The sequence below is a fragment of the Rana temporaria genome, chromosome 6, assembly GCF_905171775.1.
Source record: "Rana temporaria chromosome 6, aRanTem1.1, whole genome shotgun sequence".
Classification (NCBI taxonomy): domain Eukaryota; kingdom Metazoa; phylum Chordata; class Amphibia; order Anura; family Ranidae; genus Rana; species Rana temporaria.
The window spans coordinates 173,946,687-173,961,570 of NC_053494.1; the positions used below are offsets into that span (position 1 = coordinate 173,946,687).

The 14,884-nt window shown below is 44.1% G+C and overlaps 1 protein-coding gene across 1 annotated transcript in view; it reads right to left on the bottom strand.

The window, feature by feature from the left end:
• The window catches only part of LOC120944060 (sodium channel protein type 2 subunit alpha-like), a 216,350-nt gene that overhangs the window by 92,784 nt on the left and 108,682 nt on the right, over positions 1 to 14,884 (bottom strand). Inside the window, exons 9-11 of the mRNA XM_040357834.1 lie at positions 11,941 to 12,082; positions 7,863 to 8,069; positions 42 to 344 (exon numbers count right to left, since the gene is read on the bottom strand). Of these exons, the coding sequence (XP_040213768.1) occupies positions 42 to 344; positions 7,863 to 8,069; positions 11,941 to 12,082 (652 nt within the window). The remainder of the gene's footprint in view (positions 1 to 41; positions 345 to 7,862; positions 8,070 to 11,940; positions 12,083 to 14,884) is intronic.

A 14,884-nucleotide genomic window follows, 5' to 3' on the forward strand; every position in this document is an offset into this window, starting at 1 on the left:
AGAGCCACCGTTTGAACTATTGCTGCAAAATAATATCTTACCTCTCTCGGGGATGATGGCTTCCTATAATATTCCAACTGATGGGCTTCCCTGTTAAAGTGATAGCCTTTCCTCTTTGCATTGTCTTCAGATGCAGATATACAACATTTCTCCTCATCCCTTTTCTCCTCTTCCTTAGTACACTGTTCTACGTTTTCTCTTTGGGTCTTCCAGTTCTTCCTGTCTTTGGCACTCTTAGAACTTAGCTTTGATATTATAGAAGAGGTCTCTGAAGGGTCATCCATTTCACCTTCTTCACTTAGGACCTGGGACTCTCCCATTGTCTCAGCTCCTGCCGCTACAGCCTGCAGTGGTGTACAAAGTGCATTAATATGTTTTAGTAGTAATAGTGGTAGCATGGAAGTAACTGTACAACATATTTGCATCCCGAAATATAAAACAATAGTTAAAGGGTCACTAAAGGAAAACATTTTTTTTGCTGAAATGACTGTTTACAGGGTATAGAGACATAAAAGTTAACTGATTCCTTTTAAAAATGATTACAAATAGATAAAAATCAATCATATAATGTGCCTGCAGGTTAGTTTCACTTTTAAACTGGTTTCATGTTCCTGTGAACTAGAGAGACACACAGAACAAAATCAAACAAATCCAGGGCAGTGTTTTGTTTTTAAAATAAATCTGATTGGTTCTGTTAAGTTTTAGACACACAGTAATGACAGCTTAGACCACCGTGAAAATCTCCCAGTACTGTGGTTATAAGGAAACAGGCAACCAGGAAGTGTGGAGATCACAGCAGAATTTCAGCAACTTCAAAGCAAAAACGAACAATAAGGACATGAATCCAGTACTGCAGTAAGGTAAAGGAAGCTATTTAGCTAAAAAAAAAATCCTTTAGTGATCCTTTAAGTTCTTAGATGGTAGGAAATTAAAGAGATCCTGTCACCAGCCTAAAAAACTGCAACTAAAATAAAATAAAAGGTATTTTACATGCCTAATTGCAGTGTTTCTATTTCAATTTTTTTATTAATTTGCCTTTGAATTTTCTAGAAAATTGCTAGTCAATTCCCTAGCACAACCCCCTCCTTCATTGTATGTCATAATCTCCTCCTCTTTGGAGAGTGTCTAATTACTTCTAAAAGATAGGAAACAGAGAGTGCACCAGCCTAGCGCATTAACTTTGTTACCATTTAAAAAAAAAATATATATATATATATATATGAATATATACTCATAAACAATGGTATCAATTGGACATAAAGGGCCAGATCCACAAAAGGGATACGCCGTCGTATCCCTGTTTCTATCTATGCGGCTGATTCATTGAATCAGTTACGCATAGATATTCCTAAGATCCGGCAGGTGTAATCGTTTTACACTGTCGGATCTTAGGATGCAGTACCTCCGCCGCCGCTGGGGGCATTTCTCGTCGAAATTCTGCGTCGGGTATGCAAATTAGCACTTACGGAGATCCACGAAGGTTTTTCCCTTCGTTAATTCTCTGTAAGTGTTAGTTTGCCGTCGCAAAATTAGAGCTGCTTTTACAAAGTGTAAACTTAGTACACCATGTAAAAGTATACCCTTCTTTCCCGCGTCGCTGTCAAATTTTTTTTTTAATTTTTTTTTTTCCCGCCGCATCTTTTTTACCCGTTGCGATTCAGAAAACTCGGCGCAACGTAACGTAACGCAAAGCACGTCAGGAAAATAGCGTCGGGAGCATGCGCAGTACATCCGGCGCGGGAGCGCGCCTAATTTAATTGGGACTCGCCCCATTAGATTGGGCCCGCCTTGCGCCGGACAGATTTAAGTTACACAGCTGCAAATTTCTAGGTAAGTGCTTTGTGGATCGGGCACTTAGGTAGAAATTTTGCGGCGGTGTAACTTAAATCGGAACATTTAAGTTAAGCCCGCTGGTTGTGGATCTGGCCCAAAGTCCAGAAAGTGCTCTGATCAAAAGTTTACATACCCTGGTGATTTTGGCATGATAACATGCACACAAGTTGACACAAAGGAGTTTGAATGGCTATTAAAGGTAACCATCCTCATCTGTGATCTGTTTGCTTGTAATTAGTGTGTGTGTATAAAAGGTCAATGAGTTTCTGGACTCCTGACAGACCCTTGCATCTTTCATCCAATGCTGCACTGACGTTTCTGGATTCTGAGTCATGAGGAAAGCAAAAGAATTGTCAAAGGATCTGCGGGAAAAGGTAGTTGAACTGTATAAAACAGGAAAGGGATGTAAAAAGATATCCAAGGAATTGACAATGCCTAAGGCCCCATACACACGAGAGAATTTATCCGCGAATACGGTCCAGCGGACCGTTTCCGCGGATAAATCCTTTCGAGGATTTCGGCGGATTTTCATGCGATGGAGTATACACACCATCGCATTGAAATCCGCGCCGAAATCCTCTGGCGATGACGTGTCGCGCCGTCGCCGCGATTATGACGCAGCGACGTGCGCGCCGCTGTCATATAAGGAATTCCACTCATGCGTCGAATCATTACGACGCATGCGGGGGATCCCTTCGGAGGGATGGATCCGGTGAGTCTATACAGACCAGCGGATCCATCCGTTGGGATGGATTCCAGCAGATGGATTTGCTTGGCATGTCAGCAAATATTCGATCTGCTGGAATCCATCCCAGGGGAGAAATATCCACGGAAACAGATCCGCTGGCGTGTACACACCATAGGATCTATCCGCTGAAACCCATATGCTGGGATTTTTCAGCGGATGGATTCTATCGTGTGTACGGGGCCAAACTCTAATCAAGAAGTGGAAAATGAGGGGTTCTGTTGAAACCAAACCACGGTCAGGTAGACCAACTAAAATTTCAGCCACAACTGCCAGGAAAATTGTTTGGGATGCAAAGAAAAACCCACAAATAACTTCAGATGGATTACAGGACTCTCTGAAAACATGTATGTAAATCTCAAACATGCAGTTCATGCAAGACAGCCTAAGAATTTACAGGCACTGGAGGCTTTTTGCCAAAAGGAATGGGCAGCTTTACCATCTGAGAAGATAAAGAGCCTCATCCACAAATACCATAAAAGACTTCAACCTGTCATCAATGTTAAAGGGGACAATACACGGTATTAAGTATGGGGTATGTAAACTTTTGATCAGGGTCATCTGTTGTGATTATGATTTAAAAAAGTAAACACAGTTGATTGATAATAAATGGCTTCAGCCAAACACTAACCATGAGTGGAAGAAAAGTTTTTGTGTTATCATTTATATTCTCTGAAATATGGCCAAGAAATCATAAATTCTGCAAGGGTATGTAAACCTGTGAGCACAACTGTACATAAATAATGTTAAATTGCCATATCGTCACATGGAAAGTTTTTTTTAACTGTTTTAGAACATAACTACAAAATATGTCTACAGTTACAAACTATGCTATTAATTTATGCTTTCATTCTATAAAGATGTAGTGCGGTCTTCTAGTGTAGGTACATTTAGTTTGGCCCTCTTGCAGGCATGGGTAAATTTGTTTAGGGAGGCTGTGCTGTGCTTCAAAGGCTGTGGCTCTGTTACCTCCCCCTGGCTTCTAGAACACTCTGGACAGTTCTTGGAACTTATAGGGTGAAGGAACAGAGGCTGCAACCTGAATATTTATGGAGTTTCCACCAATCCCTGGGGAGGCAAGGTCCAAAAAGTCTCCTCCCTCCTCCTCCTAGGTGTCCAATAGGATCATCTGTCCTTTCGGCTAATCAGGAAGTGGGTCCTGAGGAGGATCAGTGTGACAATAGCGAATATTCTATTGTCACACAACTGGGTGGGCTCAGGGCGCCAATCACCTGCTTCAAAAAAAGACACCCCACATTGGATTTCATGTGTCCGGCACGTAGATTAACCACTTGGAGCCCCGGCCATTGTAAAATGACAGCCACAAGGTGGCTCTACAATGCCGGGAGGACGTCTATTGACGTCCTCGGCTCCTCCGGCCCTTGGGGGCGTGCGAGCGCACATGCCCGCCGACGTCACTGAGGTGCTGATGCATGTGCCTGGCGGGCGTAATGTCCGCCAGGTACCCGCGATTGGCCATTACACAGACAAGGACGTGGATCTGTGTGTGTAATTCCTGCCAGGGAGGGGAGACCGATGCGGTGTCCCTTGTACATAGGGACACAGATCGGTCACCTCCCCCAGTCAGTCCCCTCCCCCCACAGTTAGAATCACTAGTAGGGAACACATTTAACCCCTTCCTTACCCCCTAGTGTTAACCCCTTCCCTGCCAGTCACATTTATACAGTAACAGTGCATATTTATAGCACTGTTCGCTGTATAAATGTGAATGGCCCCAGAAATGTGTCAAAAGTGTCCGATCCATAATGTCGCAGGCCCAATAAAAATTGCAGATCGCCGCCATTACTAGTAAAAAAAAAATAATAATAAAAAGTCATAATTCTGTCCCCTATTTTGTAGGCGCTATAACTTTTGCGCAAACCAATCACTATACGCTTATTGTGATTTTTTTACCAAAAATATGTAGAAGAATTACATATCGGTCTAAACTGAGAAATAAATTGTTAAAAAAAAAAAATGGGATATTTATTATAGCAAAAAGTAAAACATATTGTTTTTTCTCAAAATTGACGCTATTTTTTTGTTTATAGCACAAAAAATAAAAAACGCAGGGATGATCAAATACCACCAAAAGAAAGCTCTATTTGTGGGGAAAAAAGGACGCCAATTTTGTTTGGGAGCCACGTCGCACGACCGCGCAATTGTCAGTTAAAGCGAAACAGTGCCGAAAGCTGAAATTTCGCCTGGGCAGGAAGGGGGTATATGTGCCCAGTAAGCAAGTGGTTAAGGGACCGGACACATGGATGGGATTCGGCCACCCCTGCTTGTATGGTATATCTACCTGGAGCTCAGCAGTTACCAAAAACATGAAAAATAAATTTCTATAAAAAGTGTTGTATCTGCAAAAACCTGGTGTGTAGAACCTAGTTCAGTTTTGGCACAGTATTTTTACTGTATTTTTATAATTCTATGATATAAAAACAACAAATATGTGCTGTATGCAGTGGAATTTTATGTTCTGCTCTGTAATTAATTATTCATTTGTAATGTACTTTATTGTGTTTCATAGTCATATTATGCTCTACCTGTAATGATTGCGTTGCCTGAGGATACAGTTACATGCCATCATTTCATGCTAATATATTTATTCTTACAGTATGTTTTTTTTCCAGCTGTGTGTATTTATCTTGTGATTTAATAAATCGTACCCTTTTAATATTTTGTGTTGATAAATTATACATGACATTGTTCTGAAAGACTGCCTATAAATTGCTAAAGGATCATCCTAACTAAAAATAGTTTTCTATTTGAAGCTTCAGTGCATCCGTAAAGTATTCTCAGCGCTTCACTTTTCACATTTTTTATGTTACAGCCTTATTCCAAAATGTATTAAATTCATTATTTTCCTCAACATTTTACATACAATATCCCAAAATGACAACCATAACCACTTAAGCCCCAGACAGTTTTGTAGCTAAAGGACCAGGCCACTTTTTGCGATTCGGCACTGCGTCGCTTTAACTGACAATTGCGCAGTCGTGCGACGTGGCTCCCAAACAAAATAGGCGTCCTTTCTTTCCCACAAATAGAGCTTTCTTTTGGTGGTATTTCATCACCTCTGCGGTTTTTATTTTTTGCGCTATAAACAAAAATAGAGTGACAATTTAACCACTTAACGCCCGCTGCACGCCTATATACGTCCACAGAATGGCACGTACAGGTAGATCTAGCGGGTCGGGGGTCCGATCGGGACTCCCTCCGCTGCGTGCAGCGGGCGGCTTACCTTCGGGAGCGATCCGACTCGAGGGGACGGCTGTTCGCCCCCTCGTGATCGCTTCCAGCCAATCCTGTGAGCCGCCGCCATGTCACTTCCTCTGCCTGTAAAATGTAAACATAGGCAGAGGAAGTGATGCAGCTCTCATTTTGGCGGTATTTTCAAACCGCCGAGATGAGAGAAGAGTCACAGTAAGTCGCACCAACACTACACTGACACCAGTACACATAGACACATTTAACCCCTTCCGATCACCACTAGGTGACGCTGTAGAGGTTAAGTGTGCCCTAGTGTATGATTCTTACTGTAGGGGGCGTGGCCTGGTGTGACACGTCACTGATCGTCGTTCCCCATGACAGGGAACAGACAATCACTGACAATGCCACTAGGAAGAATAGGGCAAGGTTTGTTTACACTTACCTCTCCCCATTTTTCAGCTCTGTGACCCATTCGCGGGACACCAGCGGCGATCGGGTCCCGCGGGGACGGTCACCTAGCCTAGGACCAGGTCGCGAGCCGCCCACGGCTGGAATCTTAAAGGGGACGTACCTGTACGCCCTTGTGCCCAGCCGTGCCATTCTGCTGACTACATCGGCGTGCGGCTGTCCTTAAGTGGTTAAAGAAGTTTGTTTGAAATCTCTGCAAATTTATTAAGAAAATAAAACAATAACAAAAAAATCAAATGTACATAAATAAGTATTCACAGCCTTTGCTGTGTGTTTCCACTGATCAACCTTGAGATGGTTCTCCAACTTGATTGGAGTCTACCTGTGGTAAATTCAGTTGATTGGACATGATTTGGAAAGTCACAGACCTGTCTATATAAGGTCAGTGCATGTCAGAGCACAAACCAAGCCATGAAGTCCAAGGAATTGTCTGTAGACCTCTGAGACAGGATTGTATCAAGGCACAGATCTGGGGAAGGGTACAGAAACATTTCTGCAGCATTAAAGGTCCCAATGAGCACAGTGGCCTCCATCATCCATAAATGGAAGAAGTTTGGAACCACCAGGACTCTTCCTGGAGTGGTGCCTTCTGGCAAAACTGAGCAATCGGGGGAGAAGGGACTTAGTGAGGGAGCCGACCAAGAACCTAATGGTCACTGACAGAGCTCTGTGAGATGTGATCCTACCAGAAGAACAACAATCTCTGCAGCACTTCACCAATCAGGTCTGTATGGTAGAGTGGCCAGACGGAAGCCTCTCCTTTGCAAAAGACACATGACAGCCTGCCAGGAGTTTGCCAAAAGGCACCTGAAGGACTGTCAGACCATAAGAAACTAAATTCTCTGGTCTGAATAAATAAAGATTGAACTCTTTGGCCTGAATAGCAAGCATCATGTCTGGAGGAAACCAGGCACAGCTCATCATCTGGCCAATAACATCCCTGCAGTGAAGCATGGTGGTGGCAGCATCATGCTTTGGGGATGTTCTCAGCAGGAGAACTGGGAGACTAGTCAGGATCAAGGGAAAGATAAAAAAAGATTTTGCCTATAGTTTTGCTTTAATTAATAAAATAAATGAAAATTCCTCTGAATTCTTCCAACTGCCCCTACACCCCCCGTTAGGCCAGCCACATGTATTTGGAAACAGACAGTCAGGCAAGGGAAATTAAAAGAAAGTTAAATGTTGTTCTTTAGTGCTGCACTCATTTGGTGCTGCAGGAAAAGAGTAAGGCCCCGTACACACGTCCGAGAAACTCGACGAGCAAAACACATAGTTTTGCTCGTCGAGTTCCTTGTGAAGCCGCCGAGGATCTCGGCCAGCAAAGTTTCCCCATTGACTAACGAGGAAATAGAGAACATGTTCTCTATTCGGCTCGACAAGTTCCTTGTCGGTTTCCTCGGCCAAAAGTGTACACACGACCGGTTTCCTCTGCAGAATACGGCTCCCATCGAGTTTCTTGCTGAATTCTGCCGAGAAACTCGGTCATGCGTACGGGGCCTCAGAAAGACAATCCTATTGAAACAGACCAAAAACGAAGGTATATGAAAAATAGACAATGAGATATACAGACAAGAAGAGACAAGGAAAGAAAGACTGATGTTACCTGAGCTTCTTCTTGTTGCCTTTTCAGCTGCTCCATCATCTTCTGAAACTCTGCAGCTTTCTGCTCTGCTTCTTCCATTGTTGCCTGATTCTGTTCTTCATAAGCCATAGCTACCACAGCTAGGATTAGATTGACCAGATAAAAGGAGCCCAAGAAGATCACCAGCACAAAGAAGATCATGTAGGTCTTACCATCAGCTCGAAGGGTCTGAGGGAAAAGCAAGATGATTTATAGAGGAGAGGGAGAGGAAGTGGAAGAGTAAAGGGGGAGGAAGAGGAGTGGGAGAGGGAGAAGAAAAGGAAATGGAGAGGAAGAGGAGCGGAAGCAGAGAGGTAGAGGAAGAAGGGAGGGAGAGGAAGAAGAGAGGAGGAGGAGGAGGAGACGAAGAGGAGAGGGAGAAGAAAAGGAAAGGGAGAGGAGCGGAAGCAGAGAGGGAGAGGAAGAAGGGAGGGAGAGGAAGAAGAGAGGAGGAGGAGGAGGAGGAGAGGAAGAGGAGAAGGAGAAGAAAAGGAAAGGGAGAGGGAAAGGAGCGGAGGAGGAGAGGGAGAGGAAGAGGAAGAAGGGAGGGAGAGGTAGAGGAAGAAGGGAGGGAGAGGAAGAAGAGAGGGAGAGGAAGAAGGGAGGGAGAGGAAGAAGAGAGGAGGAGGAGGAGGAGGAGGAGACGAAGAGGAGAGGGAGAAGAAAAGGAAAGGGAGAGGGAGAGGAGCGGAAGCAGAGAGGGAGAGGAAGAAGGGAGGGAGAGGAAGAAGAGAGGAGGAGGAGAGGATAAGGAGAAGGAGAAGAAAAGGAAAGAGAGAGGGAGGAGGAGGAGAGGGAGAGGAAGAAGAGAGGGAGAGGAGGCTGCTCTTGCTAATTGAAAAAGCTCTGAGCATTGATCACGTGTAGTCTGTTTGATCTATATGTACATTATAATAACAAACACTTCAGCAAACATTATATGCAGACGTATTTTCTATTTTTGACAGGGCACCTATGACATCTACCCAGTATGCCAACATAATCAAATGCAGATTCCATCCTGTGTCTAGCTCTAAGAATATATCTGTGTTTAAGGATATAGAGGCAGATCCACAAAAGAATTACTTTTATTAATTAATTAATTTATTTTAAATTTCCTGCGTCGTATCTTTGTTATCCACAAAACAAGATACAACGGCATCTCGGGTCGATCCGACAGGCGTACGTCTTAGTACGCCGTCGGATCTAAGATGCAATTTTTTGGCGGCTGCTAGGTGGCGTTTCCATCGAATTCCGCGTCGAGTATGCAAATTAGCTAGTTACGGCGATCCACAAACGTACGTCCGGCCGGCGCATTTTTTTACGTCGTTTGCGTTCGGCTTTTTCCGGCATATAGTTAAAGCTACTGTTATGAGGCGTACTCAATGTTAAGTATGGCCATCGTTCCCACGTAGAAATTTGAAATTTTTATGTTGTTTGCGTAAGTCATTCGCGAATAGGGATTTGCGTAGAATGACGTCACCGTTGTGAGCATTGGCTTGTTCTGGGTTAATTTCGAGCATGCGCACTGGGATACCCCCACGGACGCAGTTAAAAAAAAACGTTGTTTACGTTGTTTACGTCGGGTCATGACGTATTTACATAAAACACGCCCCCATCACAGCCATTTGAATTCCGCGCCCTTACGCCACCAAAGATACACTACGCCGCCGTAACTTACGGCGCAAATTCTTTAAGGATTCGAAAAAAAAAAGGTAAGTTACGGTGGCGTAGTGTATCTTAGATACGCTACGCCCGGCGCAATAATGCGCCGCTGTACGTGGATCTACCCCATATTCTGTATATCCTCACTGCTTCAGTCTCTTCACGTATCACTTATTTACCATAAGATATATCAGTCTGGATGTCCCATCACTTCCTCAAACTTAAAGCGGAAGTAAACCCATCGATTTAACAGTTTCAAAAAGCAGTTACATTTCCGGCATGCCGGGATTGCTAACTGTCCCATTGGTTGTGCTCTCAACCAATCAGTCAAACCATTCAATGGCTGGTGTCATAACTGATCACATGTGCAGCACCATGGCAGTTGAAGATTAAATATAGGCCAAGATGGCAGCTTCCTTGGCTGAAAATGATAGGTGGGTTTACTTACACTTTAAGCTATCCAAAACTGAACTTACGGTATCCTTTTCCTCCCCCACGTGTCTCTTCCCCTGATCTTTCTGTCAAAATTGATGGCACAACTATAAGCCCATCCCCACATGCTAAGATCCTAGGTGTAATCCTGGACTCTGAACTCTCCTTTAAGCCCCGCGTCCAATCAATGTAGAAATCTTGCCTCCTCAACCCCTCCAAAATACGCCCCTTTCTAACCAATGACACAACAAAGCTCTTAATTCACTCCCTGCTCATCTCTCGCCTTGACTACTGCAACTCCCTCATTGACTTACCTCTAAATAATCCCCCCTTCAATCCATCATAAATGCTACTGCCAGACTCATCCTCCTAACCAATCGCTCTGTGTCTGCTACTCCTCTTTGTCAATCCCTCCACTGGCTCCCACTCACCCAACTAAGTACATTCAAAATACTGACCACTACTTACAAAGCCATCCACAACTTTGCCCCCAGCTACATCACTGACCTAGTCTCTAAATACCAACCCAATCGTTCTCTTCGTTCTTCTCAAGACCTCCAGCTCTCAAACTCCCTCATCACCTCCTCCCATGCTCGCCTCAAGGACTTTTCCAGAGCCTCTCCAATCCTATGGAACTCCTTACCCAATCTGTTTGATTATCTCCAACTCTATTAGCTTTAAGACTATCCCTGAAAACCCTCCTCTTCAGAGAAGCCTATCCCTCCCACACCTAACAACTGTATTTTCATTTCCCCCATCTTATCATCCCCCCACCACTGTTACCTTTTGTTCCACTTGACCCTTACTTCTAGATTGTAAGTTCTAACGAGCAGGGCCCTCTTATCCCTCCTGTATTGTATTGTATTGTAACTGTACTGTTTGCCCCATGTTGTAAAGCTGTCAGGTCTGGGCTCAGCCCTTCCTTCTCTGAGCTGGCCGCTCAGCTGTCGGCTAATTGCCAGCTCCTATCTCTCCACAGTGACTCACCTGTTGATGATCCTGCTCGTCAGTCCTGCCTACTTAAGCCTTCCAGTTCACTTGCTCTCTCCCTTCACATTGGTCAACATCACAGAGTATCTCCTGCGTTCCTGTTGAAGACTTGCTTGGCTGACATCCCTTTTGGCTCCTAATACTGTTCTACACGTTCTTCTCTGGCTCTTTGACATTTGGCTTGGCTGACTATTCGATCCGGTTCCTGAACTCTTGCTATGTTTTGACAACGCTTACTCTGTTCATCTTTTTATTATTATTATTTTTATTATTAAACAAGTGTGATTTTATTGTACTTCTGTCTGGTTTCTGACAAAAGCGCTGCACAAACTGTTGGCGCTATATAAATCCTGTATAATAATAATAATAATTTAATGTTCTTTTTAACCTAAAAATGAAGGAGACGCTGAAATGCATGTGCTTTAATGAGTAAACATTCTGAACTAATCATGACTCCTGCTTGACACCTGCTGATTTCCCTTATCAAAAGGTTGGACTGTTCACTACCCTCCCACAATTCTTAGCTGCATCCAAAATGTTTCATCTTAGCTCTTCACTTTATAATGGATGAAAACAATTGAAATTTATGAAGTCATTTTGAAAAACAACCTCATAGAATTTCTGGTGGTGGCCATCTTAAGTAAGGGCAGATGATTCATGTAGTATTTTCTTTCTGGAATCCATCTGCCCTTAGTTCAGGCATGCAGACAGGAGAGTGTGCTTAGCTGAAAAAAAAAAAAAAAAACATTCTTCCCTCCTGAAGGCTCCTAGGATGTATGACATCATTTGCCCATGCCTGGAAACCAGGATGCAACTGAAATTAAAGTTAAAACAATTAAATATGGCATGCTTTCCTATGTATTTACTAATGCTAGCAGCAAAGGGATTAAAAATAGTCTGATTGAGAAAGTAAAGTCCTGCTTAAATGTTGGGGGGGGAATGAAAGTGTTATTTATTTGCTGGTTATAGTCAAAGGGATACAATATTTACTTACTTTCATATACAGGTTCTCCCAGCAGTCCTGAGTCATCAGTCTAAAGAGCGATAAAAATGCCCAACCAAACGTGTCAAAGCTTGTGTATCCATAATCTGGATTTCTTCCCACCTTCACGCACGTGTACCCTTCTGGGCACTGACTGAGTAAAAGGAAAGCATAGATGAATTACTAATGCAATAATTGTTCTGTGAAAAAATATTTATTTTGCAAAGCTGTCCTCTTCTTTTTAAAAGGTTAGTTGCCTGGCTGTCATGCTGACACTTTGGCCCAGATTCACATACATCGGCGCATATTTATGCCGCCGTAGCGTATCTTCTTTACGCTACGCCGACGCAGTGCAGAGAGGCAAGCACTGTATTCACAAAGCCAGTGCTGCCAAATCTGCGCTGGGTTTCTCAGTCGTAAGTCGTCGAAAGTGGAAGTGGGCGTGAGCCATGCAAATGAGGCGTGACCCCATGCAAATGATGGGCCGAGCGCCAGACAGATACGAATAACGAACGGCGCATGTGCCGTCCCGTGGAGGCATCCCAGTGCGCATGCTCAGAATCACGTCGGAACAACTGCCTAAGATACGTCGGATCACTGCCTACGGCGTGAACGTAAACTACGCCTAGTCATATTCACGTCCTACGTAAACGGCGTAAAATATGACGGCTTGTGTTCCCTTTGCATGGATGCTGCTGAGTTACACCTCCTTTATGGGTCATAACTTTACGCCGGACGTATGACTTTACGCGCACTGCGTCGGACGGACGTACGTTCGTGAATCGGCGTATCTCCCTCATTTGCATATGTGAATAGAAAATCAATGGGAGCGCCAAATGCGTCCAGTGTAAATATGCGCCCACGATACGCCGGCGTAGGCAAGTTACGTCGGTCGGATGAAGCCTATTTTCAGGCGTATCTCAGTTTGTGGGCACGGCGCATAGATACGACGGCGCATATTTGCACTTACGCTGCGTATCTCGAGATATGGCGTCGTAAGTGCTTTGTGAATCCGGGCCTTTGGCTTTAATGGCTCCTGACATACCACAAGGCAATGCGTTTGTGTCTCTGCTGTCTGCTGTGGTGTACACATTGCATTGTGGAACTGTGAAGTTAAAGCCAGGATCACAAGCAGAGTGTACAAGGTGCACAGAAAACTGCTAAGATTTAATGAAATACTGCACTCTACCAAGAAAAAAAAAAAATGTAATTTTATATAAATGCTACACACGCCATTTTGTACTTACATTATTAAAAATTATCTTTCCATTTCACTCTGCAGTCAGCTATAATTTTCTTAAATAGCTAAATGTCAAATGTGGCTTCCTTGTAATATGGCAAATTGAAGGCATTCTGTCCACTCTTTCTGTGCAGAAAATGTATTTCTTGCCTGTCTAAGATTTATCACAACTAAAAAGATGCACATACTGTAATTCTCTTTTTCCTATTACAGCACTGAGATTTCTCAGGTAATGATAATTAGACAGACCCTCCCATTGCAGCAGCCAGTTTAAGAACAGTTATGATAAAAATCAATATATTTAGAACACAGTAAGGTGAGATTCTGAAATGACGATTGATTTTAAACTAGGGCTGTGAAAATTAAAGATTAATTCCTCGATTAATCGTTAATTGTTTGAACGATCAAAATTCTTTTGATCGGTACTAGTGGTGCAATGGATCGTAAATGATCCGTGATCTGAACTGGTCACCATATGCGCATCGGCACACCACGTGATCCGCGGAGCTCCGCTGCTGCCTTGGCCATAGGAAAGGCTGCGGCTTCGGCCTAGCTCCCGGAGCGACGGCCATATTGGTCCATCGGGTGGCGGCCTAGGTGAGCCTAGGCTAAGACTAAGCAAGCACTAATCTTCCTATACAGTGGGGGAGATGTGGACCATATTACAGTGGGGAGATGTCTGTGGATTACAGTGGGGAGATGTCTGTGGATATTACAGTGGGGAGATGTCTGTGGATATTACAGTGGGGAGATGTCTGTGAATATTACAGTGGGGGAGATGTCTGTGGATATTACAGTGGGGGTGATTGTGGATGTTACAGTGGGGACTATATATGGTGATGATCCGAAAAATGTATGTGCGTTATAATTAATCAAAATTGGTCGATTAATCGATTAAAAAAAGAAAACGATTACCGTATTTATCGCGGTATAAAGCGCTCCCGCGTATACCGCGCACCCCTAAAGTTGCCCCCGAAATTCCTGTAAAAAAAAATGTTATATGATTTCATTACTTACAGTTTTGGTGTCTTCCCAGCGTCCATCGTCCGGTCCTGCGTCCGTCTGCGGCCTCGATGGTGTCCTCCCGGCTTCTCCGGCGCGCGCCTCAATTCGAGTCCCCGCTTCCCGCGCTCAGTTCGAACGCCTCCGCCGACATATACCCAGTGCAGTACACTCAGGTACATTCGGCAAGGCTCGGCGTCGCTCGCGCTCACGCTCTGTGACGTTTATGCGTGAGCACGAGCGAAGCCGAGCCTGGCTGAATGTACCCGAGTGTCGGCGCAGGATTTCAAACTGAGCGCGGGAAGCGGCTATCGGCGTATATCGCGCACCCACGATTTTCCCCTTATTTTAAGGGGAAAATAGTGCGCGATATACGCCGATAAATACGGTAATCGAACACGAAAATTTTAATCAGTAACAGCCCTATTTTAAACCTACGTTTATTAATTAAACAAAATAAAAAAAAAATGTCCATAAATGTCCGTTACGGATGGAGGCCATCGATAAAAAAAAAAAGAAGAAAGGAAATGGCCTTCGACCGACTTTGCAACTGCACATGTGGAGTTCTGAAGCCAGGTCGTGATCGGGCAAGCTCTGCTGGGCTCAGGCATGGGGGCCGGCATGTGGAGACATCATGGCGCCGTTTAGTGACTTTTATAAATTAACACAGAAACAGCCTGAACTGGACGAAGAGGCGGGAGAGCCGCCACCCAG